The following is a 26,036-nucleotide window of genomic DNA, read 5'->3' on the forward strand; positions in this document are numbered from 1 at the left end:
CATCATTCTGCCTTTCTGTTCAGGAAAACAAAAAGCAGGGTAACACTGGGAAATTTGGATGCTGTTGCGTGGTCCTAGAATTTCCCAGCTGCTGCGCTATTTTGGGCGAGGGCCCTTGCCCCTCCCTCACAGTGGGAGTGGTGGTTGAGCTTCCTGGGCTTGGATGGAGACGATGGAGCAAAGATCCACCAGGGCTTCTGATCCTCCAACTTCTAGGCCTTTGACAAAAGTTCCTCTGCTTGATCAAACTTCAGTCTGGCCATTAATCTGGGTATTCCTCAGGAAAAGTCCTTTAGTAAGAACCCTGCTAGGTCAGGGCTCCACCATCTCTAACGGACCACCCCGGACACATGGTGAGGTTCCATACCCACCTCCAGGAGGTGTCTGGTGACCCTGGCCTGGCTTCAGCAGGAGTCCTGTTAGGTGGATCAGGTGGACTTAGCCAGAGACCTCCCTGCTGGCCCCCTCTCCTCAGTGATTCCCCATCCAGTGGCGTCCATCCATTCCTCCTGGTTATAAATGCCCAGTGGTTCTGTCTTCAGAATCGACCCTGTTCTGGTTGTAGGCCCTTTTCTTCTACCACAGTTGTCCTGAATGAACAGTTTCACCACAGTAGGTGCCAGCAGTGCCAGTCTCGACGTAATGGATTTCCAGCATTTTGCTGACGCCATCTTATCACACTTACTTTTGAAGCAAGTCAGGTAGCAGAAAGGATGCTCTCAGCACAGTGTTGTGGTTTTGTTGGCGTGTTTGCTTTGTGGTGGGAAATGTTTAGTAAGCATCCTCTCCCCCTCACCCCAGCCTGCCTGCTTCATTCCCAGCTTTGCACTAGTGACCTCGAATGGCTAAAGTGTCCTTTGTCTGGAAAGGGCTATCTGCAAATCTCCACCACACTCCCAAGAACTGGCCAAGTTTTGCCCTGAAAGTAGAAACCTAAGCCATTTCTAGAAGCTGCCATGGAAAACTGGTCCTCCTGTCATGCCACGTATCCTTGGGGCTCAGTCATTGACTGGCTATAGTTTAATATAATGTGGTCTTTCTGGGCCAGTCTCCAAGTAGATATTCATTGGCTTTGCTTTCTACTTCTTTAAACTTGTTAACATTCCCTGGCAAAAACCTCAAAGAAAGCTACAAGCTTGTTGTATTTTTTCCAGACAATCCACACTGCAATGAATGTCCCTTGCTCGAAAGTCCTGCCACGCCTCATTGTTCTGAGGCACACATTTGTGTATGTGCTTCTTAAAGCCCCTTACATTCCAGTAGTTGTGTAATGAGAGAGAAGGGAGAGGTAACATTAACCCAACTCTACAGGTAATTACAGGATACAATAGCCTGGTGAAGCCTCCGCAATCCTTCTGAGCCTAGAAACACCTTCTGAACAATTCTTTTTATGCAAAGGCCTGCTCTTTTCATTGTGCATACAACGTGATTGCTGGTTTGACACTGCAGGCTACACTGGTTTTATGAAGGATTAAATGCCACCTGAGACATATTTATCCTAAATAAATCACAAACGGTAAACTGCAGCATGTCAGTGTCAACACCCTGGACTGCAGCGGAAAGGTTAGCCACACAGGACTAAGCACAGTCAGGCATTAGCATCAGAGCCGCAGGGCCGCAGGGCCGCCGCTAACAGGAGAAATGATCAAGAAGAAATATTTCCACTGAAAAACACCTCCCCCCCTTCCTAACATGTATGAGAAGCTTGGAGAGGGCCATCACTTTGTAAAGGTCACCTCTATCCTGATAACAACGGGAGCTGATCCTGTCACTGTTTGCCCAAGACAGGGTTGAAGAAGAGCCGAGTAGCCCTGCCATTTTTAGGAAACACGAGCTAGTCACACTCAGCTAATTATGAATCTCAGTGTCAGACCTGAAGTTTTACCTTTCAGTTTTTTGGGAGGGGTGGCTGTGTAGACGGAGGTGGCCCTGGAATGGGCCGAAATCAAAGCAGCGTGAGGAAGCCAGGCAGGGCGCAGGCTCGCCTCCCAGTGGCGCTGGCCCCATGGCCTTAGGCAGAGACTATGTGGTGCTGCACTGACAGAAGGGAGGACCAGCTTCCTTTCCTGTTCATTCTCCAGGGTTTCTAGATACGAACCATGAGAGAACACGATCTTGTCGCAGAAAGTGCCTGGGCCATCTGCCGCATGTTCAGAGTGAGCTCGACCTGCAGAAGGTGCTGGCTGGGAGTATACTGGCCGGGGAGAGGAGCAACCGCCTGCAAGCCACTCTCCTGAGCTGTCACAGCGGCCCCACAGCTGGTCACTCAGAGCAAGACATCATCATTATCTTTAATGCTGTCATTTTATTTAAAAGAAAACAGAACAAAAACAACAATTTTGGGAAAAAAATAAGACCAATATTATCAAGAAACAAATGACTGGAACATGAACTTGCACCCAGTAGTTGTAGTGAATCCACAACTAAACACAGACAATGCTGGTCAGGCAAGGGGTACGGGGCATGGTTTCTATTTGTTAATGTTTAATGTCAGCTTTTCCATACTGACACAAATAGATCCTGCAAAATGATATTAATACAAACATTTGTTATAAAAAGCAAAATATTGATATGAACAATATTTTCCAGAAGTATACATTTCATGTATGGACTTTATGATATGGAACGAAGTCAAAATCAGAAGTATCAGCTTTCTTAACCAAGGTCTATTTTAACTGATCGTGAACAGCAAGGCTTTGCTTAACCAGAGTCATCCGATTTCTGTTATGCAGAATGCAACCAGAGCAACGGATACACCTAAAATGCTCGAAGAGGGAATTTATACACGAAATCTACTAACAGGCTTCCTTTGGTCTGGGGATACATTATCCTAAAACTGGAGAAAACAAAACAAAAAAAACAACCAAGGTTGTGGTGGGGGGGAGCGGCTGCTGCAGGATGTAATCACTGTAGCTGCGACTTTCAACCAGACACATAAGGAAGGAAGTGAGGACAGAGCTGCAGGCTAGGCAGCCAGTGACAGGGGTGTTTCCAACCTCCCAGGCGGGAAGGGGAAACCAGGAACTGCTTCCCTTGGTGCAGGATGGGGCAGGGGAGGCCCAGGAGCAAAGGGCTGGAAAGCACAGGCCCTGTCCCTACAGCACGCCCCTGCCCTTCTACTGTGATTCTACAGCTACTCCAGGGCACCAGCTCGGTGCCCATGAGTGCTTTTCTAGTGGCCTCTGTCACCACCCCTGCAGAGAGCAGGTGTGGCACTTACTGGGGCCATGTGGCCAGTGTTCGGAAGGTTAGAGGGAGCTCAGGGGCACGCCAACCTCAGCGCGGGTCTTTCCACACTGGCCCTGTGCCCAGCGTCAAGGCCCCACCTCAGGCTTCCTGGAGCTCACTACTTTCTCTTTGGCTCTGGATCACCGTGGCTGTCGGGGTGCCCTCCTGGGTGTAAATGACCATGCTTGTCAGCTGCTCCGTGCCATTTGGGGCCACAGCCTCAGCTCGAAGCGCAGCCCCAGCCTGCAGGATCTCCTGAGAGCCAGCTGTCTCTATCACAGTGTGGGAGTACACGCCACCATCCTCCTGCTCCCCGGGGGGCAGCTCCGTCACAATGTAGTGAGTAGCACCCTCGGGGAAGCTGCTGCCGGACTCCCGGACCATGGCCTGGACCAGCTCCTCTGTCACAATGATCTGTGAGATTTCCCCATCAGACTCCACCAGGTCCACGTGCTCAGCTGGCACCCGCAGGCCATGGGCGTCCGCCTCTTGCATGATGAACTGGGAGCCCTCCCCAGCCACCATGTGGACAGCACCCTCCTCGTTCAGGATGACCTGAGTGACACCATCCTTGACCAGCTGGCCGGCCGCAGCCGTGTCACACACAGCAAACTGCAGGACTCCTCGGACCATCTTCTTCAAGGCCACCTGGGCTCGCTCCTGAGACGCAACAATGGTCGAGGGCCGGACAACCTGGGTCAGTACCTCCATGGCTGCTGTGCTCTCCTGAGCATCCTGGAACATCTGGATCTCTGGGGCCTCCGGGTCGGCAGTGGTATGGGAGGCCTCCTGAGTGGGCAGCCGGATCAGCACGTCTTTATGGCCTGGTCTGGCCTTCTCCTCGTGCCCAGGCCTGCCCTCCACCTCCCCTAACTCAGTGACGGCACATAGCAAGGCGTCTAAGGCTGAGGAGGCATCGGCGGGGGGGGCCCCGGCCTCGCAGAGACTCAGAATCTCCTGCTTGGTCACCTGCTGTATAACAGTGCCCCCTGCACTGAGGGACTCATCCATGCCATGACCTTCCACTGAGCCCCCCACAACAACCACCTGGGTGGCTCCGTCTGCCAGCTGCTCAGGGATGATGGGCCCTGGCACCACGCTGCCCACGTGGGCTCCGTTCTGACTCGTGGCAATGACCTGCCCGTCTTCTGTGATGTGCACCACCCTGGCCACTTGGCCAGCCATTGCCAGCGTCTGCAGCGTGGCTGCAGCAGTCTCTTCCACAGAGGCATCCAGGGCAAACTCCCCATCGTAGCCCTGGATAATGATGACTTGCTGGACCTGCTCGGAGGCCTGGGCAGGCCTCTTGCTGCTCCTGAGGGCCTTCTCTCTGACAGGAGACTCCTCTGCCAGTGCGGCTGCAGTGAAAGGGCTGTCTGTCTCCACAAAGGTGGCTCCCTGTCCCTTCAGACGGCACTCGTAGGACTTGGACACGATGCCTGTGGAAGACAGGACCAGTTAGAGCCTCAGAATCAGGACTTTCAGACTTAAAGCAAGATGGCTGCTCCTCAGGAGCTCTGCAGCCTCAATCAAACACAGCGGCCACTCTGCAGGAGAGCCCACGGCTGCACCCACCAACAGCGCCATGAGGCTGTGTGCCCACATGTGTAAAGACACTTACAGGTATGTTACAGGTTTCAGAGTACAAACAGCTGTGTGTTCTGTATGCATTTTCCACACTTCTGTATTAACTGTCTGAACACAGTTCTCAGGGGAGTGCTTGCTTTCCAGCTCCTGGGGAGGAGCACAGTTGTTCCCTGTCACCCCGTCTCTCATAGCACATGCAGTGACTGGTGTTAAGTAAAGCTCAGCAAACAGTCAGAGCAGGGTCCTCTAACCCAAAGGAAAATCCTTCTTCAATGTCCAAATATTACGTACAGTATATTTGTTTAGTCAACAAAAAGAACGAAAGCCCTCCAGATTAAATTTTCAAATGTGGCATCAATAAACACAGCTGTTAAGTGAAATTCAGCACACACTGAGTGTCTCCTACACCTCAGGTAGTGAGCCTGGTGAAAAGACAGCTCAGGGAGGCTGAGGCGAGTCCCTGTGGCCTGGGCGCTGTGCCTGGCACTCTGCTGGGTCTTGGGCACACAAAGGTGGATGTGCAGCCTGCCAGTGTAAGCCTGAGTGGGAGGTCTGGAATGCCACCCCCACTGCCCCACCCACTCCAGTCCAGCCTGGCCCTTGGTGTTGGGGGAGCACATTCTTGGTGTGGGGTAGGATGTTCCTGCTGAGTGACTTGACACTACGGAAGGTGACAAGAATAAGCACAGAGACAAAGAGGCTACAGGCTCAGGCCATAACATAGAATATTTGGGAAAGATCTATCAAAGAAAACATCAGTCTTTTCTTTTTTGTGGTACTCGGCTTTGAATTGAGAGGTGCTCTACCACTGAGCCACTCCTTAACACTCTGCCTTTTAAAAATTATTTTGAGATGGGGTCTCACTGAGATGCAGAGGTTAGAGAGGAGGGGGCATCCCAGGAAGAAGCCAACTTGGGAGGCTTCTCTGCTGTGGTCAGCAGCTCAGGCTTCCAGATTAGGCAGCGCATGGGCAGTCAGGCTGCACCAGGCCTTACGCCCTGTGCTAAGACACTGTGGGTAAAGGCTGTAGAGAAAAGATACCTACTGAGTGATTTTAAGCAGAAAAAGTATAGAATTTTTACAGAGGAGGCAAGATGTATGATTTTCCAGGTCATCTCTGAATTTCATTTCGTGAAAACACTGTGCCTCTTTAGGATATGCCACAATAAGCCTCTTGGGCTGTAGGTAGGGGCAACAGGGGAGGTGGCTTAGCTGCACTCTCTGTGAGACACGAGGGAAAGGAAGGAAGCCCAGGGATAAGGATGAGAAGCGGAGCCAGGCGAACTCCCTGGCCTGGGCAGTGATGGGCCAGGAAGGGCAGGTGCATCCCAGTCCTCCCAATCTATGGTTCCTAACTGGATACCACAGGTAAGCAGGTGAGCTGTCCACCTGGGAAGACAGCGGTCCTGACAGGCTGGAGTGGCGATGGGAGCAGGAGCTTAACACCCATCTTGCAGACCTGGGTGGGGACTGAACTGTTGCCATCTGTACTGTAGGAAGAAAACGGGCAGTAGCACTGGGGTCAGGGGAGGAGGCCAGAAAGGGACTGCAGGGATGGGGGTGCTGCAGGAAGGGTGCAGAGTAATCCAGCCTCCACCAGGTCAACTGAACCAGCCCCTAATTCAATAGAGCAAGGGACACTGGAAATTGTAAGCTCTATTTTCATGGGAAAAGAAACTGACTCGTTAAACAGAGCTTCTGTTTTCTTTTTTAAATCTCAATTTTTCTGTTTTGTTCTCATTGTCTTCTTTCCTGACAAATAAGAGATGGCCTAAAGAAATGGTCTAGGTTCAGCATTCCACGTACCAATAGAACCACATTTTTGAGATATTCCACTTTACTCTCTTTAATACGGGTCAGTTGCTTAACAGTATACCTTATCCTTACCAAAGGGAAACAGGATTAAGAATTCTATTGGTTATTTATTACTGGCATCCCCGAGAGACAACAATTTTGCTTACCACATTGGCAGTGTTCTGCAAGAAACCATTTCTTTCAACACTGTGTTAATTCTGAGCACAGACCTCAGGCAGAGGCCTGTCTTCCAGCAGGGTCAGCACTGCAAGAGGGACTGCAGAAGCTGTCTATGGTATCCACCAAGAGGACCTGTCCAGGATCATACCCAAACTTCAGGACGGTGGTCCTGGATTTGCAAGAATTAAATGTCAAGTATTATCATTTATTCTTTCTTGAAAAGTGTGAACACAGCATGAATCTTAGAAAGGTTATGGAATCATGGAATCTTAGGTTAAGAAAAGACCAAGGGGTCGCTAGGTTAGCTCCATTCCCAGGAGCTCCTCCCATGTGTGTGTGCAGCAACCGCAGCATCCCCTGGAGCTCAGTAGGCAAGCCAGGCAGAGATCATCACATCTCAAGGTAAAGCAACCCTTTCCAGAGGAGGGACCCACAGGTCCCTAAGTCTAGTTAGGACTCCATACTTAGAGTGCATCCTTGCTTCCTCTCACTGACTCCCCTTGAAGGCATAGAGAACAGCTGGGTGCTACTAACTCCAGCTCCTAGGCAAGCGCTGATGGAGCACAATGCAGATCCGTGGTGTAGCAGCCACAGGTCTGCATGCTGTGGTGCGCAAGCCTCTGCGTCTCACACGGGCAGTGACCCTCTGAGCTCAGAGCAACTTCCTGCCTCTCCTTCCCCGTGCTCTAGTTGACGAAAGAAGAACAGCCAATTGCCTGGTGAAGACTAGAGTGTAGAAGATAAGGATGAGAGTGGCTAAAGCAAAAGGATCCTAGAAAGTGAAGTCTGAACCATGGTCGATACATTTCAACCTTGTCTCAAATCGTCTTCTGAACTTTAATCCTCCCTCAATTCTCTCTCCTCTAAGAGCTTAGAAAGCCTACAAGGAGAAGGCTTGGCATGACTGGAGTTCCACAGAGATGCCACATTCTTCTCCATTTATGCTTCAGTTTGGGCTGGGCCTGGTGTGGTCCATCCCAGGCCAATTTGCCACCCATTAGGACCTCTACTCTTAGTCGAATGTGCTTTAAACATTCTCCCTGGAGTCTGCTGCAGTTTCTCCCCTAGTCCCTACTTCTCTCCCTAGGATGCAATATTCTGATTGCCTTCTTTATAGTCTTAACTTGATTTGTTTCTGCCCATTCTTTAATTTCAAGGTCATTTTTAGTCTATTCAGAATTTGTAGAAAATAAAGGAAATAATGACACAAAAACAAAAACAAAGAAGGTAGCCTTCAAATCATTCCTCTCCCCAACTAATCATAAGAAAAGGACATTACCATCAGACTAAACAGCAGGAGAAACCAGGGCAGAGGGGGAAGAAAGCACCAGCTCCCCTCCTCAGGTGGGCTCCCAGAGAAGTGCCACATGCTGAGTCCAGGCAGCCCCTGCCCCCAGCAACTGGAAGGAAGATCTCTTGGGTACAGAACGATCCCCTTTGAATCCCTTGTGGCACTGATAATTATGCTCCTCTGAACTACTTACTGAATTTATTTGAATCCAGAGGTGGGTTAGGCCACCTCCAGACCATTAAAGTAAACTACGTGGGTAAATACTGCTGTCAGCCGGGCCGTGAAGACGCTTAACGGCACCAGCGCTTTCACCTCCGGCAGCACAGGCCTGCTAGTCCATCACAGTTCATAAATGTGCGTGCAGGTCCATCTTTTGATTCAGCAATTTAATAACTTCGAGTGCTGTCAGTACTGCTTTGAAAAATAGCACCTATAAAATGTAACAGCCTCAATCAGATTGAAAAAGATTCACCCACTGAAGATTCTTCCATTTCAACCATAATGAATTAATGTGGAGCTATGTAGAAGTTCAAGTGTCATTTAAACGAATGTGAATCTCTACTGCAACTTTAAATTCCAACTGGGCTATGACCAAGAATTTACTGGGCACGTCAACTTGAGTTTCTGAGCCCTTTCTAGTAAATATGAACTGTAAACCTCACCAATGCAAATGGCCAAATGGAGATGGCATTTGGAAAACAGGACCACAGTACAAATTTTATCATGGACAGCTTAGTCCCTGGTGTGACTCCCCATGAGCACAGATCTTTAGTAGACTCCAGCAGCCCAGCGCAGTATGTGTGCTGCACTTTACATTTTTTAAAGATGTCAGATTTCAGTCTAACAGTAGCTAACCAAACAGGCCTGTTCTGGATCTGTTTCCAGTAGGGCAGACGGTGCAAGAGGAGCTAAAACACAGCTTCAGGACTGTTCCTGAAAACTCCAGCTGAGTGCTCATTTGCTTCCTCAAGTACAAAGATACCATCCAGCCTTCTCATAGCTAAATGCATTGAAAGTTTACAATGTGGTTGAAATAAAAAGGTTTTTTTTGGTATTTGAGGGCTTTTTTGGGGGAAGTGATTTCAAGTTAGGCTCCCTTTTCCAGAATTCCACAATGAAGCTGCAGCCCTCTCTGGAAGTAGAACAGCCCCAGATGTGGAAAGCACAGCTTCTCCCTGCCAGAAGGGTGGGTGAGGTGTGGGGACGGGGCTGTCCCCACAGGCTCCGACCGCCCCGCTGTATGGTGCTTCTGGGATGAGCTGTGAGCACCTGACCCCTCCTCATGGGGTGAGCTCCCCTTTCTTTACTGCCATCTCTTCTTCCCACAGAATAAATACCTTATGCTTTTGTTAAGCTTACATTTAATTAAAATGTACAGAATTTGTGCAGTAAACCCGAATGAAACAAATAAAACAAGGGCCCCCTCTCTTGAAGGCATACGTTGTGAATGAAAAATGTCATTACAGACTAAAAAATTTTGCAGTAAACAGGGCCTACAGAGAGAAGTTTCCCCTGTAATGACATCCATAAAATACACAAATGGCACTTTTAGTACCATCCTGAATATGGCATTTTCTGTGCTCTACACACAATCTAAATGGTTTGATCATAGAGCATAATACTCCATTGGGTTTATAGAACAATCAATGTTCCATAAAATGATGTATTTATCCAATAGCAGGCTCAGCAGTTACTGGTGTATGACACTGTAGGACACAGGCTTGGGCTCCTCGGCAGCACACATACTGGCTGTAAAACTTATCTAACCCACTTCAACAACTTCATCTCATCTGTGGCAAGTAATTTGTGGAAGCCTCAGCTTGGTTTAAAAAAAAACTTGTAATAAAAATTCATAGAATTTTCAGGAGAATGAAAGCTGATGACAATAGAAAGGTCACATTGTGTCTGCACTAAAGGGGTCAAAGGTTGCTGGCAGTTCTAAAACTGAAAGTAGATTTCATGCATCGCGTAGCAGATAAAGATGGCATTAAAAAGACACGGCGTGGGGTGACACGCCTCACGCCCACGAATGCCTGTGCTAATATTCTCTGCAAACCGCTCCGTTGCCATGAGCCAGCACTTATTTTCCATCTCCAAGCCTCTTCTGAACTAAATGTTTACCCACTGCTGGTTACATCTCAGACACTGCAGAGTTTAGACTTTATATTTTGGTAGGGTCACTAACATTGAAAATTCTGGGTTGGTTCACTGTAATAATTAAAGCACCCTGAATATGAAGCAATCCAAAAAATAATACTTTTCATATAAAAATTTGGGGCACACATGACACTGTGATTCTTAAGCCACATGTAATTTTTCTCAACGTCAATCTTAAATTGTAATTTTAACAGGAATGTTAGGAAATTATACTTAATGTCTATTAAAATGAAACAATATTAACAGATTATGCTAATAAATTTGAGCCATATTTTAATGTCACAAAAGCTTATAAGTTTCTCAAGTGAAAGCAGGAAAAATGACAAATTAAAATTCAATGAAATATAACCTTTTAGAAATTTCAAAGCAGGGAATACATTATTCTTACAATAGCAGTCACCAATAGTTTAGCCAGTCAAACCAACGTCGATAACTGTCCTGTGACTTACTCGTTCTATAGAGGTAATAATCTCTGGTATCTGCAGGACACCACTCCACCCCAGCTCAGAAGATGGGGTGATCTCCAGGCAGAGCTGTCACCACAGGGCCCTCCCACCTCTGGCAGCTTCCCTTGCCACTGCCCAGGTCCTCAAACTCCTGGAGGGAAACCCTTGTCATGGGGTCCAGAGACTTGTCTGGGATCATCAATCTGGCAAATAATCCTGACAGGGGTCAGGAAACCTCTTGGCCTCATATCCCACCAACTAACTGGCAACTCCTCCTTTGAGAACACAGGTTGGTCAATGCCTCATATCTCTCCATTACTTCTAGGGTTGGAAACACATTCTGGTCAGTGTTGCTAAATTCACACAGAAAACAGAAATAAATGGGTTACTGGAGATACAAAATTAAGAATTAACTTTTAGCCCTTGACATGCTTGTTAAACAGGATAGCTACAGCAGAGGGGAGCCTCATCTCAGAGTGCAGGCTTGTTCTGGTCATCCTAAACCCAAGGTAAACCTAAGCTGACCTTCACTGGTCTAAGCATATGTCAGGAAGATCACAACAGTAATTAAAAGGGTGTTTTGGTAAAAACCAGTCCTAAACCACAAATACCCATACAAAGGCTATGTTGAAAGGTTATAGAAAAAGTCATTGTTATGCCCTCAATTTCATGAAGGCCTAGGTTTTGCAAAAAGGAGATGGTGAAATTACTTTTCTGTGAAAAATTAACTGAAATCCACGCCGTTTCTGAGAAGCTCTTAATGCATGGCATGCAATTTTTAGTGAAGGAATATTTACAACAAACCAGGTCACAAATTTAGTACCACAAATTTCAGTCCTGCTTTCTTAATTAACATCAACGCTACTCTTAACAGTAGTAGCAATTGAAGATAATCAAAATATAATTCCAGAAAAGAACTCTAAGATACCCAGAAAAAATGAAGAATAAATTTTATCTCAAGTTGGAAATATATAATCGCTCAGATTTCCAACTTTACCAAGAATAGTCTCCCTGGACCTAGGTATTTCCATGGGTACTGAAGAGTGACAAAGAATAAAAGACAATATTTTACCTTTAAAGTCACAAACCCTAAGAAATTTTGTATTATATCAGACCCTTAGGTATATATTATCATTTTCATGCATGAAGATCTAGCAGTAATGGGAGCTATGCACACAAATCTCACTCAGCGAGGCAGGGCTGTGTCTGTTAAGGTTATCTCCACAGGCTTTCGGGGGTGAGGGGAGGGCAGAGTTAACTGTTTCTCTACTGTGCAGGAGCCAATGAGCTAACTATGATATGCCAGAACACATCAACCTGACTCTGGAAACTGGACTCATACGACAGAAATGGCATCATTGAGTTTCACAGAAGGCGAGTAAGCAGCACTTTAAAGTCAGATTGTAAAGTGCTCTGATCTTGTCATTTACCCACAAAGAGTACATCTTAAGCGCTCAAGTGTCTCCAAGTCCCACTGGAACAAACCAAGGAGGGGAGGGGAGGGGAGGGGAGAGGAGGGGCCCACAAGTGCCAGCACAGGCCAATCTCCCATGTGGCACACGTTTTTTGGGTGCCGGGATTCACCTTGGCTTGGGGGCGGGGGAGGTATGCTGTGGATGTTCTTTCTTTTCCCTGCAGCCTCCCTGGGAGCATGCAGTCTCAGGGACCATGCTTCCCCTCTCCAGTGTATTGTCACCTGTATCGGCATCAGTGAAACAGCCTGACAACAGTGACAGCAGGAGTGCCCTTCCCACTTTTGCACAGGGGAACCTGGAGGCTTAGAAAACAGCTGGGGAACGTCAGGTCTCCTGAAGACCTTGACATTCTACCAGAGAGACGACACCCTATTGCTCCCGGTAAGGCTTCCTCTGACATCAAGACTTAACCAACACAGGGACACTCTTTTCTGCATTAGGGAGTTACGAAATTAAGAAGCCCAATGACCTTCCCCTAAACGTCCTCTGACAGTCTGTAAACACCTAATACAGATAACACAATGTTGGGAGACAAGGCCTATTTTTCAGAAGGTGTACACTCATTGTACACACCTTGAAATTATGCAAATAAGAAGCCCTGCCGCTGTCCTTGGAGGGCCTGCCTCTTACTAGGCTGACTCCAGGGGCTAATGAGGCAGGCTTGGCGGGTCTCTCTTGCTTTTCTGGCAAACCCTAGGAAAAGACCACATTCACTTTTGTAGTCATGTTCATGTTTCCTTTCTATTCTAGTATCTTCACGTCTTTCCTGAGGAAATGAGGGCAAACAGATATTTGTCTTCATTGCAGACACTTTTGTATGTAGGTAAAAAGAAAACTGCTTCTTAGTAACAGCACAGAGGCACCATTAAAATCAAATTTACAGTAAACAGAACCTACAGCTGGGGTAAAACACTAACTGTTAGTATTTTAATTATCTGCAAGGCTTTCAGAGGTCTAACATCTGCTCGTAGCCAAATGACAGCAGCTGCTTGTGTTCACTCAGAGCAATGCGGATTTCTCCTCCACATCTTAAAATGAATCATATGTTTTGGGCAAATGTCTGCCATTTCCTCCTGAGCTGCTGTGAAAGGGGATCAGAGTATCTTGTGGGTGACAACCCGGCAGGCCTGACCTCTTCACAGGAAAGAGACCCAAAGCCATCAAAACTCCCTGAGTATGAAGTGAATACATCAGAAGTAGAACCAGAGGCCCGGGTGTGCCCTTTAATGCCACTCTTTGTTGGCATGAGGAGCTGGTTATGGCACTTTATAACCATCTGTAGGATGGGGCCCCACAGAATGAAGCTGTTACGGTTGGAAATGAGGTGTCCCCTAAAGCCTTCTGTGTTAATGCAGGAATATTCAAAGGTGAAATGTGAGGGCTGTAACCTAATGAGCCCATCCTAATCTGAATGGACTGACTGGTAACTGTGGGCAGGTGGGTGTGGCTGAAGGAGGTGGGTCACTGGGATGTGCCCTTGGAATGGATCTTCTTCCTTGTGGTGCCTTCCCCTTCTCTCCCAGTGTTTCCTGGCCACCATATCCTGAGCAGCTTCCCCCCACAACACACTGCTGCCATAATGTTCTGCCTCTCCTTGGGCCCAGAGAAATGGAACTGGCCCACCATGGACTGAAACTCTGGAATCTTGAGCCAAAATAAATCTTTCCTCCTCTAAGTTGTTCTTGTCAGGTATTTCAGTTACAGTGACACAAAGATGACTAACACAGAAGTTTCAAGGAGAGAAAACAAGGTCGATGAGAATGAGTGGCAGCAGGTGTCTGGTGGAGAGCAGCTTGGTGCTGATACCGAGTCTTAGGTGGAATCCATGGATGCTGCCAGGGTCCAGGTGGAAAACATAACATTTTCTTTTTAACCAGTGGATACTGCAATGTTTACTTAGAACATTTCATAAGAACATTTTCCTAAATATCTACAGGAATCTCCTATTTAAAATCACAGAACATCTGTGGCTTGCTTGAGTACTAGAGAATAATATTTTATCGGGGCAATACAGTTTATAACTGATTTTGGAAAGACAAACAATAGACAAATGATAAGACTTATTTTGAAAAGACTGGAAAGAATAAAAACTGACTTGCAAATCCAAATATGAACTGCCAGCTTTTGGAGCCTGAGGTTTGTGCAACACAGTGAGTAAATCAGCAGTTCTCCCTCTACACACCTCGCCTGATTCTGAGGAGTGAGGAGAGTTCAGTAGGGAATCCTTGAGAAGCACTGCGGAAAACCCGAGCAAAGGCTGGCTCCAGGCCTGACCTGGTGAGTGTCTGAAACCATATGGGACATGGATTGTATGCCTGCATGCAGGGATGTGGCTGACCTCAGGGACATCTGAGGTGTTAGGAGGTATAGTTCTGTGCCACTCTGTTGCAGGGATTATGCAGAAAACATACCTAAAGTCTTCAGAAGTTTCTAGTATGTGTATATTTAAAATAGAAGTCAAATGAGGTATCATGTAGTCATGAATCATGGGGCCAGGAACACACAGAGCCATAGTCTGCTCTTGTGTGACCATGAAAAATACCTCCATAAAATTAATACTTTAAGGAGTTTGAAGGCTTCACCAAACAGGCAACAATAGCTTGCCTTTTCACTAAAAAACTCTTTACAAGTAGTTGGATGCTCTCAGACTGGCAAGCATATGTGACCACTATACATGATGGCAGGTGTGGACATCCATCAGGAATACCCATATATGCATTCCATCCTACCATGATGCCATGCAGGAAAATGAGAGCAAAGCTGTGCCCAGGGTGTCAAGTGATGGGAACGGTGGCTGGGACACGTTGAAATTTAAACCCTGCATGCAATCAGAACTCAGGAACTCTCATAGAAGCTCAGTTTCAGTGAGCAAGTGTGTCTAGGGTTCTTAAGGGTTGGCAGCTGGCTGTGCACTGAAACTCCCAGCCAAAGAGAATAAAGGTGTAGGCCTGATGAAGTGAGGGCTTTGTGGGACACAGGAAACTGGAAGGAAGGCTGATCCTTCATGAAGGAAGGGGCTTCCAGGCCTTTCTTCGAGCTCCAGGGTAAGTGCACGGCTCCTGAGCACGTGCCTGCACCCCATACTTTCACTAGAGTTACAGAACTAGACAATTACTACTTTCTAAAACGTAAACATTTTATATGCTTAATAAAATGTCAAGTTTCCACATTTCTTGAGACTTTCACGAACATGCTGCACTACACGTGAGCTGCAAGTGGCCTCACATCCCTTCCCTCCTCAACCCGCTTCCTGCCTCAGGTCTCCTGCATGCCAGCTGCAGGTGTGAGGCTGAGACAGGCTGGGCTGAGTGTGGGGGTCTGGTAGGAAAGCAGGGCCTCTGTTCCCTTGGGTCCCAGAACTCAGATCCTACAGAGGAACTTGTACCACATACCTCCTAGTGACCCTGGCTTTGGTAGCGGCTGGAGGGGAGTGCTGACGCTCAGTGCTAGAGCAATGCCTGCTGATTTTCAAGAGCTGAGCAAGCTTTTAAAAGGCAGGGCACTTAAGGAACTGTAGCAGCTGTGGAACGCCACAGTTCAGCATTCTCACTCCATTTCAGCCATGCAGCCCCCTGTTCCAGCCCCAAATACCGTCTCCTCCACTCAGGTGGCTCTGACGCTGGCACTACACCTCACTACCTCCACTTAGGTAAAGAAAGGCCAGCTTACTGCGCAGGGTCTAGTGCCGGGCTACCAAGCTCCCTGGAACCCTCGTGTTTCTGTATACTTTGCAAGCCTAGGCGTGGCCAAGTTCTAGAGCATGTTTTCATCAAAGTTTCACCAAGTCTCTGAGATGAAAAACAGGAGCACTGCACTGCCTGCAAGGAAAAATGCCCACTGAGAAAACAAGTGGCATGACTGCTGCTGGGTCACTCAGGCCTCCATGAGCATGGAAGAAAGCACCTGGTACCTCTGCACTCTGGCACGTTATCCTCATGATGGGCATGTCTGTGTTCTAAGGCCATGGGACCAAGACACGTCCATAAGAAAATACTTACGTAGTTCTCAACTGTACACTGTTTTAACATGAAAGTCACGTTAGGTTTTAGAGATACATACATACTCAGTCTGCTGTATGCTCCTCTAATGGATTATAAGAAACTATTCATAAATGTGCTCACCTAAGCACTGAGCTCCTTAGGTACAGGACCCTAGTACCTGCTACAGCAGCTCCAACACCTGGCACATCAACGGCCTTAAAAGGAGATGAGAAACTGAAGACCATCTCACAGCAAAGAGAAAGCACTGCAGTCTGGGGTCAGCATGCCGGGAGCACCTCCTCCCTACACTTGTTGAAGCTAATCTCCCTGGAACCCTCGTGTTTCTGTATACTTTGCAAGCCTAGGCGTGGCCAAGTTCTAGAGCATGTTTTCATCAAAGTTTCTAAAGTGTCTTCTGAGGCTTCAGAAGACACAGTGTCTCTCTCATTCCAGAGCCAGAGCCAAGGCAAATTTGTACATTGCCCATTAAAGTAAAAATACTCCACTTAGGTAAAGAAAGGCCAGCTTACTGCGCAGGGTCTAGTGCCGGGCTACCAAGCTCACAGCTTCTCCTTTCAGCACCCCACTGCCTCTTCTTGTCAGCCTGTGGGGCCAGGGTCAGGGGACAGGCACAGACACCAATCCTCTGCTGTCACCATGTCTGAGTAAATGCCGTTTCTCCCTGCTGACATCCATAGACTACTATGAGACAACTCACTAGTGTCCAAGATGGCAAAATCTCAGACCTTTGGTAGTTCTAGACAGTTACCTGAATTTCTTAAATCTTATGTCTTGATCTGTAAAACGGGCACAATGATACTTAGTGGCCTGAAGAGGAAACGAGATAGTCTATGTAAAACACATAGCACTGTGCCTGACATATAGAGCCAGGGCTCAGTACATTTACAATGCTATATTGTAAAAATAGTGATTATATTTCAGTCTATATCACCTGAAACCAATAAACAGAACTACTAATATTTGTGGATATAGAACAATCTTGTATGACTGAAATATTTGAATCATAATACACATGCCACAAAACTAAATTTAAATTTAATGTGAAGAAATGTAAAGTCCTGTAGCCAGGAGTAAAACAACCCAACAACAACAACAACAACAAACAGCTCAAGGAGGAGAGCAGGAGACTCCAGCATCCAGCGGCTGGAGGGCCAACACTGTGATGTGCCTGCATTCGAACAAGCACGGAGCCCAACAGGGAAGTAATGACCCAATTGCGTGCAGGGTGTACTCAGGATGCCCAGCTCAGGTTCAAGTTTCACACTCCCAGAGAAATACTGACAAAGAGATACAGATGTATAAATGAGAAGCAAAACTAATTTGGGACTAGAAAACGAATAAAGAATGGTATGTCTTCCAAGCACACTCGCTGACCACTGGACCCTATACTCTTGATGGAAGTGGTAGGTCCCTGAGTCTTTGTGGGGCTTATCTTCCACAGCTGCCATACCCAAGCCTCCAGAGTGCCAGTCACTCCTTGGCTTGTCCAGTGGCTCAGAACAGTACCATCACTGTCATGGACTTGGGTGATGTTCTGCACATGTATGCTTGGTCCAGTACTTTAGGACAGAAAGTGGGAGACCCACCGCTTAGAGGAAAGCTGTAAATGAATCCTGTTGTCTATCTCATACAATAGTAGACTATTTGATTTTCTTTTCTAATTAGAATGGAAAAGAAACATTCATCAAATCCATGGCCACATACCAGGTTGCTGGGGTCATTTAATCTATTCTAGAAGGGCCACCACAGTAGCTGTAATCAGGGCACCAACTTAGGACAAGTCATTTTCTAGCATCAATCTGGGTTCTTTAGGGCCAGTCTGATGAATTAAGGAAACGTGTGAGGGGCCACCTCCTGCTCCTCTCAGCCTTCAATGATGCACTGATCTCTGCTTTTCCTCAGGCTGCTATGTCCTTAGTTGCCATCCTGAGTGAGAAACTTCAAGGGCCTTCTCTATCATAATGCCTCTTACTCCAATGGCCAGGCACCCAATGCAGAGTCAATCTAGAGCCACATGTCTTCTGGCGGGGGGGTGGTGGGCATTTGGTCCTAGGCACAAGGTAACAGTCTAGTTGTTGCCTGAGAAAATGCTTCAATGGAGGGGGATGCTGTTTGGTGTCACAGTTCAGGCCTATAAAGATTCAGGTACAGTCACTTCAGTTCAGTGCTGGGTCCTCTGGACAGGGCCTATAGATACCTCTTCCAAAGTGAAAACCAAATTGTTCTGTCTTGTATCTTCTCCCACAAAGAAACATGGAGAATGCCTGGTAGGCCTCTTTGGGCACTGCAGGTATGATTGCCTACCTCTAAGAATGCTGTTTCAAGCCACATACTGGGTAATGTGTGAAGCTATCAGATCTGAGTAGGATCTGGAGCACACAAAGCTCTGGAGAAGGCTTACCCAGTTTTCCCAATACAACCATATAGACACAGGATCAATCCCTGCAAACAGTTTGAATGCTACATGGTGTGAGCCTGGAGACTCAATGGTGGGGAGAGAGGATGAACCTTGGTAAACTACAGTAGAAAACCACAATGAAAGCCCCTTGGGATTCTGCAGCTAGGTCATGCCACCCAAAGCAAAATCACATGCCTTTGAAAAACATTCCTGGCAGTGAGAGACACTCAGTCATGGCATATCAGTGGCTGTGGCATAGAACTCCCACTGGGTTGGGTTCCGACAGATTTGCCACAAGTCCACAGAGGCCCATTCTGAGTTAGGTTCTATTGTGTTCCCCAAGTCATAAAGTCATGGAAGGCCCAGCAAGAGTCCATCATCAGATGGAAGCAGAACTTCTTGGATGAAGGCCAGGAAGCCTGAGGAAGTCACATGAGTGGTGTGTGGGTGCCTAGCGCTGTACAGGAGACAAATAATGTCAGGGGTTTAAAATGGATCCCAAACAAACATTTCCTTATAAAGCTAGAGGATGAATGCTCTTTGAGCACAACGACCTTATCATTAACTACTGAACTGTACAGTGAGAATTCCCCTTCCAAAAAACAGATGTGGGAACTGGAAGATATGGAGTCATCAAAGAAAGATGGAAGAGTATTTACTATTTGGACTCTATCAAGATAGAAACTGTACACTAGTATACAAACAAAGATTTATTCAGTAGAGTTCAAAACTAGTGTTGAAATAATTTTCTAGTAAATTATCATTTATCTAATATGGCTATTCTCCTACTCTCTAGATACCCTGAGGGTTAATTCTACTTACATTACTAATTCAAATTTCTTGGATGCTCCATCCAGGAACTTAGGTACAAGATAATTTATTTTCTTAACTATTTATTCAACAAATACAATACTGATAACCTACTACAAGGGCAAGGCAGATGTGATTTAATCTATTTGAAGACGCTAACATTACAGGTAACTGTAATAAATAAAATATAAACTGAATAACACATTCAAATAGTCATGCCTTCATAGAAAGAAAGGAAACTCCCTTGGTCTAGGGTAAGGATCATGAAAGTGCTCACAGAAACCCTGGGTCTGGAAAGATGAAGAAGAATCTGAAGGGAAGTGAAGAAATAGTGGAGAAAGCCTCCCTGTTCTAAGCAGATGCTGAACCCAGCAGGCAGTGTGGCATGGCTGCAAGCTCAGATTGGATATCAAGATGGGAACAGTGTGAAGAGGTAGAAGCTATGAAGTTGTGCAGCGTTCAGGGGTTTAGACTTGGTAGTCCATGGTATTGAAGAAACTTAAGCAAGGAAATAACATGATCAAATGTGTATTACTAGGAAAAAACTGTGGTGGGAACATGGAGGCTTGCTTCTAGTGACGGGATTAAATATAGGGACTCAGTCTGGATGCTCTTGCACCAACCTAGATGAAGGAGAATAAAAGATGAAGACAAGATGGAGAATCTCAAAGGTGTTTAAGAGGAGCAATCAAGGGGACCAGGGAAGCTACTGATGTGGAGGAGGAAGATGTAGCTCAGTTACTTGCCTAAGTACTCCAGGCCAAGCCGTGCCCCCAAGTTCACATCACACCTGCTCACTATTTTGTTCCCTGATTGTTTAGTTCTGTGTTCTTCCTAGCACATAAATTCCACATGAGAAGGACCCTTGACTACTGTAGGCTCTGAGCACTTAGCAGTTGTGAGGTAAACTAACAGTTTCCAAGTCACCGCAGTGGATGATGAAGTGGGAGTGCCATTTCCCTAGGCAGAGCAAAGAGGAGCTCCACAGGGCAGGCGACTGTGAGGTAGACGCCAGGAGGAAGAGAACAGGTCAGCAAGGCTGAGACAAGTTGGCTTCCATTGCATGATCAAACCAATGGGAAGCGGGGCTGAGGCCGGTGGAGGAGAAGGGGAATGAAGGAGGCAGGAAGAAAGAGAAAGCAGTGCAGAGATGGCAAAGGTCCGATGCTGTCGCTGAAGCTTTTGGTCCAACGAAGAGATTGATGGCACTCACGACACAGGAGCCACACTTGGCTTCTCCCTGCTGGCTTCAGCCCTTGTACAGGACATCTCTTCAGTCTGCATTCTCTGGGCTCCTCCTCTCTTTCCACTACTTAAGTGGCACTATCATGAGGATAAAAGTAGACCCATGGAAGCGTTTGACTCAGCCAGTGCCTTCTGAGGTGTGCTAAGGCGCTTTGGGGGAGTGCATGTCATTAAGGGCAGCAAGCTCACTGTTTCAAATTTCATTTCAAGAAAACCAATCAAACAAGTGTTTAAATACTTTCCTATAACAGTGGAAGGGCTTAAGATCCTCCGGGACCTGCTCTGAATTTGACCAGTGGCTACTCTGTGTATCTCCGGGGTTTCCACAGCATGATACCCATTGGTGGTCTTGCCACTACAGAATTCTAATGTGTTTATCCTCAGTCATCCACTGTTTAATTTACACCCATAGTGGACTCCTATTTAGTGACTCCAGCACAGGAGATGCTGACAGTAAAGTGTAAGTCAAAGGAGAAAGTGATTCTACAAATTAGCCTCACACTGATTTTCAGAGACCCTTAAATCGTGTTCGTCTGCTTAAGATTCTTGTACAGTCCATAAAGGTAGCTCTAATCCCTTAAAAGTGAACATAAAAAGGGCAACTATTACTTCCTTATATATTTAATATCATATTCAAAAGAGAAAAAAAACACATCCAGTTTAATTTTTCAGTTTTCAGGAGTAATGACTATGTACAAACAAAAATATTGCTCACAAATAAGTGTGTGCAAATAGCAGGCTATCATATCTTGTAATTTCAAAACAAAGCAAATATTTTAAGCATAATACAAAAATTTATAAAAATAATCTGGTTGATTATATCTAAAGGCACAAAATGTCAAGGACTCCAACCATCAGCTCATAAAAACCAGCTTTGCTTGAGCATCAGCAAATTCGTTGTGGGTTAGGTTACTGTGGGGAACCAAGAAGAGGTGTTCAGTCAGTTACTCTGGACAACATGGTTTGGGCCAGTGGATAGGCTGGGCTTCTCTGGAGATTTCACGTTTGGACATTACTAGAATAAAGGCAGTGGTCCAAAATATCTGAGGTGTGAGGTCATCCAGGTGGTGTGTAGGAGGCTGAGAGAAGAGAACAGGTTGGGAGTAAAAGAGATCTGGGTGCACTGACTACCAACATCAGGGCCAGTCGAGAAGACTAGAAAGTCAAAACCTGGGGGTCACAGAAGGCAAGAAAGAAGAGGTGCACTCCCACATCAGATGCCAAAAGGATAAGCCAAAAGGACAGACACTAGGTCTCCCCTCTGGGTAGACCATGAAATTTCTCATTCAAACCAGAATGCTGCTGAGAGCCAAAGGGAAGTGACTGTACAGACTGCCAAAGTGCCCTGACCTACTGCAGATAAAACAGCATGGGGCCTGCAGGCCACTGCTCTTGGGCCCACCTCCCTCACACATACATGATCCATGAGTTAGGAACACCACACGTGCCATATTCTATACAAATCAAAAGAAAGGCAATCGTTACTAGGAGGAAAAAAAGGAAAGCATGTGAAACTTGAAATGATGTTCACCAAATTACAGAAATTCACATGCTTACCTTCATTCCTATTCATTATTAAACACTATCGGGTATTTTTCTGAACAAAAATGCTCAGCTTTTCCTTAGAGCGGCAAGACAACCAGAATGACAGTGCTGAATTAATTCCTCATTTGCTGGCTGCAAGAAACTCAAAGTAGAATTGCCAAAGGGCAAAATACAGAGAGTGACACTATACATCTCAGCTTTTATGTATGTCCATTTGATTATTGTGCCTGCACATTTGTATTGTCCCATGATCTAACAGTTGTTATCTTACTTAATTTACTGAATATCAAGGTATCTACTAGTAGAAACTATGCTGTGAAGTATTACTAAAATATCTGGAATTCTTAATAGGAAGTCCAAAAAGTCTAGTGGATAAATCGCATACAGGAAATGAAGGCAGGGGGATCTGCCTCAGGAAAGCCTCCATCACAGACACTTGCCTCCCAAAGCTGCAACGGTGGATGCTGCCTGCACTGCCTTGGTGGAGGCTGCAGAGGCGGGGACCCTGGCTCTCTGTGCTCAGCTCTACCCTGAACCAGAAAACACAGCTTTTAAATGCTCTGAGTAACTCCTGGTCTCTAGGCCTTTGTTTAGTAGTTAATACCTACTGGCTAGAAGAATACTATTTCCTTCTGAATAATTCTGCAAATAATCAAATTAACACAACCAACCATGCACACTCAGTTTTCCCAACAGGATGTATAGACACCCAATCAATCCTGCAATGAGTCAACCTAACTCACTGGGATTAGTTCTTCCTTGAAACATTATTCAGCTTTTTGGTTTTACTGTTTAACTTTTAAAATTTATTTACATGTTGAGTCAAGATCCTAAGCATTCAGAGAAATACACTCAAAATTAGTTTGAATTTGGGATCTGGCTTTATTAGTAAAGAAGTTATCCTTCTTTTTTCCCCCAAAATATTTTTCAATCTCAAGAGAAACTTCCATGAATATAACAAGTTATTTGACCCAGACTCAGCTGAAGATGTGAAGAACAGAGATAGGGGACATTTGGGAGGCAAATGATAAATCCTGACAAGATGTTTCAGCTCAAACCTACACAAAAAATGCTCACTGCAGGGAAGGGTTCTTTGACAGAGTTAAATTCAACTCTTTGAGAAGAAAACAATTAAGAAAGTTCTATTAGATTCTTGGCATTCAAAGGGGCTGAGTCAAGGAAGATGCTGTAGATTTTACCCATGACAGGTTCCAAGACCTGGCTAGAGGGAGGAAGAGCACCTGCATGTCAATGGTCACAATTTAATTGTGTAGAATTTATCTGTTGGATTGTGAGTGGACTTTAATTTTTAGGTACCAGAACTATTAAAACTTGCCCCTAGAACTCCCAAATCTAAGACATTAAAAGTGAAGTAGCACTGGCTAAAATGGGCAGAGGGACCCAGAGCAATTTGTTTCCACAAGCCCTGGGGCTCTTCACATGCGGTTCCAACCCACAGGGTTAGTGCCACCAGGATCCCTCCCAGGATCCTACATTAACACTGACACCTGCAGGGATTGGCTCAGCAACCTGGCTGCTCCCTGCTTTGTCTACAGGAAGCGTTACCTTCTAATTTGGTTCCATATTATCTTTCCAGAACTCCTATTAGGGTATGAAAATACAGATTCTCCTATACATTTAGCATACCTCCCCCTCCATAGTACAGCACCTATGTTATCTAGATCTGGAAATTAATGGGCTGATTGTAGCGTCACAGTTCAAATGGATGTATTCATCATACTTGGCCCTGTGTGATTTCAAATAAAAATTACTCTGATCATTTGAAAAAAGAGGCCATGTTTAAGCTGATTGGTTCACCAAATGCAAATATTATACGTTAAGATAGGTAATACTGAGAAATCACCAGTGCTGCGACCACTGCGCAGAAATCAGAGCCTCTGGGCTCGGGTAAGTCTCTGGACTATGGACCCAAAGCCCGAAGTTCTAGCTCACTCACGGCTCAGCAGAACCACCTATCAGCACCTCTGCAGAACTCCAGACTGCGCTCTGCTCCCATGCAGGTGGAGGCAACCTAGGTGCCCTTCAGTGGATGAATGGATTAAAAAAAAAAATGTGGCATATATACACAATGGAATTTTACTCAGCATTAAAAGAGAATAAAATCATGGCATTTGCTGGTAAATGGATGGCACTGGAGAAGATAATGCTAAGTGAAGTTAGCCAGTCCCCCAAAAACAAATGCTGAATATTTTCTCTGATATAAGGAGGCTGACTCATAGTGGGGTAGGGAGAGGGAACATGGGAAGAATAGATGAACTCTAGATAGGGAAGAGGGGTGGGAGGGAAAGGGAGGAGGCAGGGGATTAGCAAGGGTGATGGAATATGATGAACATCATTATCCAAAGTACATGTATGAAGACATGAATTGGGTGTCAACCTACTTTATATACAAACAGAGATTTGAAAAATTGCGGTATATACGTGTAATAAGAATTGTAATGCAAAAAAAAAAAACCACAACAAAGTATAGGTATAAAGACATGAATTGGTGTGAACATGCTTTATATACAAAGATATGAAAAATTGTGCTCTATATGTGTAATAAGAATTGTAATGCATTCCGCTGTCATGTATTTAAAAACATAAAATCAATTAAATTAAAAAAAAAGATAGGAAATACCCATTGATGAAGATAATGAAAACTGACATCAATATGTTAAAATACCAGTTTATAGATTCTGGGACCTGCATAAGAACTAGATTTTTTTCCTTCTGCTTAAAAGCATAGTCATCTAACCTATCCCAGTCCATATTTGATCTGCAATCTCAAATACAATCCTTTGGTCTTTTAGCACAAAACTTTATAAAATTACTCAAGATTGTTGACATTAAAGTTTCCATTTTTAAGGAGGAACAGGGTGCAGGGGTGACAAGTATTATAACAGAATGAACAGTGCAGCAGAGAAAGGAAGGATCAGTGGATGCCCTCAGACTCTGGCATTCATGAAGCAGCCACATGAATAGCAGCACTGCGGAGAACAAAAGACAGTGAGGATAAAATTGGGTGCTTTTGTCTCATGAGGCTGGCACAGATGGGCCTGGCAGGCTTCATGTTTCACTTTCAGGAAACTTCAGCCACATTCCCAGAGCAGTGTTTCCATTGTCTGCAGGCGAAGGACCTGTGTGTATGAGGCAGTGACTTGCCAGTTTTTCTGCCCTCAATTAAGCCAGAAAGGGGAATTTAAGTTGAGTTCTTATAATCTATGTAAACAATGTAAGTTGGATGGTTCTGTTATTAATATGCATTTTTGTGAAAATGAATAACTTGTTCCCAGTTACATCTACTTTAAAACTTTGCTGAGATGATCATCTCTGCATATTTTACATACTTGTCTGTGCCTTCATATACAAGTGCACATATACATGCACACACAACATATACGCTTTTCCTAATCAAAGTAAAACAAATTTTCATTCCCAACTTAAACACATATAGCTGACATTGCATTCTTTTGGTGTACAATATCCTAGGACAAATTCTTTTTCTATTGTAAATTCCAGAATTTACAATAGTGTGTTTAAATTGAATGTTAAGAGTAGCTGTAATGAGTGTTAAATACCCTGAACTCTGACAAATAAATAATTCTTTAGTCTTTGCCTGAAAATGAGGCACCTGATGAACTTTAACAGAAAGTAAGAAATCTTAAACAGCAACACACACATGGTGATGATACGATGGTTTTTTCCAATAAGCCAGTCAAATATCATATAGTTTTAGTCATAACCTTCCTATTTATAAAACTTAGTTACAATAAAACACAATTAATACATTTATTTCACACTACCTAACAAACACATTAATGACTATGTAATTATTTGCAAATTTTATTCAAGGCCTGTATAAATGATAACAGTATA

General features: G+C 45.3%; 1 protein-coding gene across 2 annotated transcripts in view; it reads right to left on the minus strand.

Moving 5' to 3' along the window:
• Positions 1–2,285: 2,285 nt before the first annotated feature.
• Positions 2,286–26,036, minus strand: part of Znf407 (zinc finger protein 407) — a 421,370-nt gene continuing 397,619 nt past the window's right edge. For both annotated transcript variants that reach the window (XM_078029872.1, XM_005334380.5), the window contains one exon: positions 2,286–4,667. In XM_078029872.1, the coding sequence (XP_077885998.1) occupies positions 3,328–4,667 (1,340 nt within the window). In that variant the 3' untranslated portion in view covers positions 2,286–3,327. The remainder of the gene's footprint in view (positions 4,668–26,036) is intronic.

Source organism: Ictidomys tridecemlineatus, chromosome 13 (genome assembly GCF_052094955.1).
Source record: "Ictidomys tridecemlineatus isolate mIctTri1 chromosome 13, mIctTri1.hap1, whole genome shotgun sequence".
NCBI lineage: Eukaryota > Metazoa > Chordata > Mammalia > Rodentia > Sciuridae > Ictidomys > Ictidomys tridecemlineatus.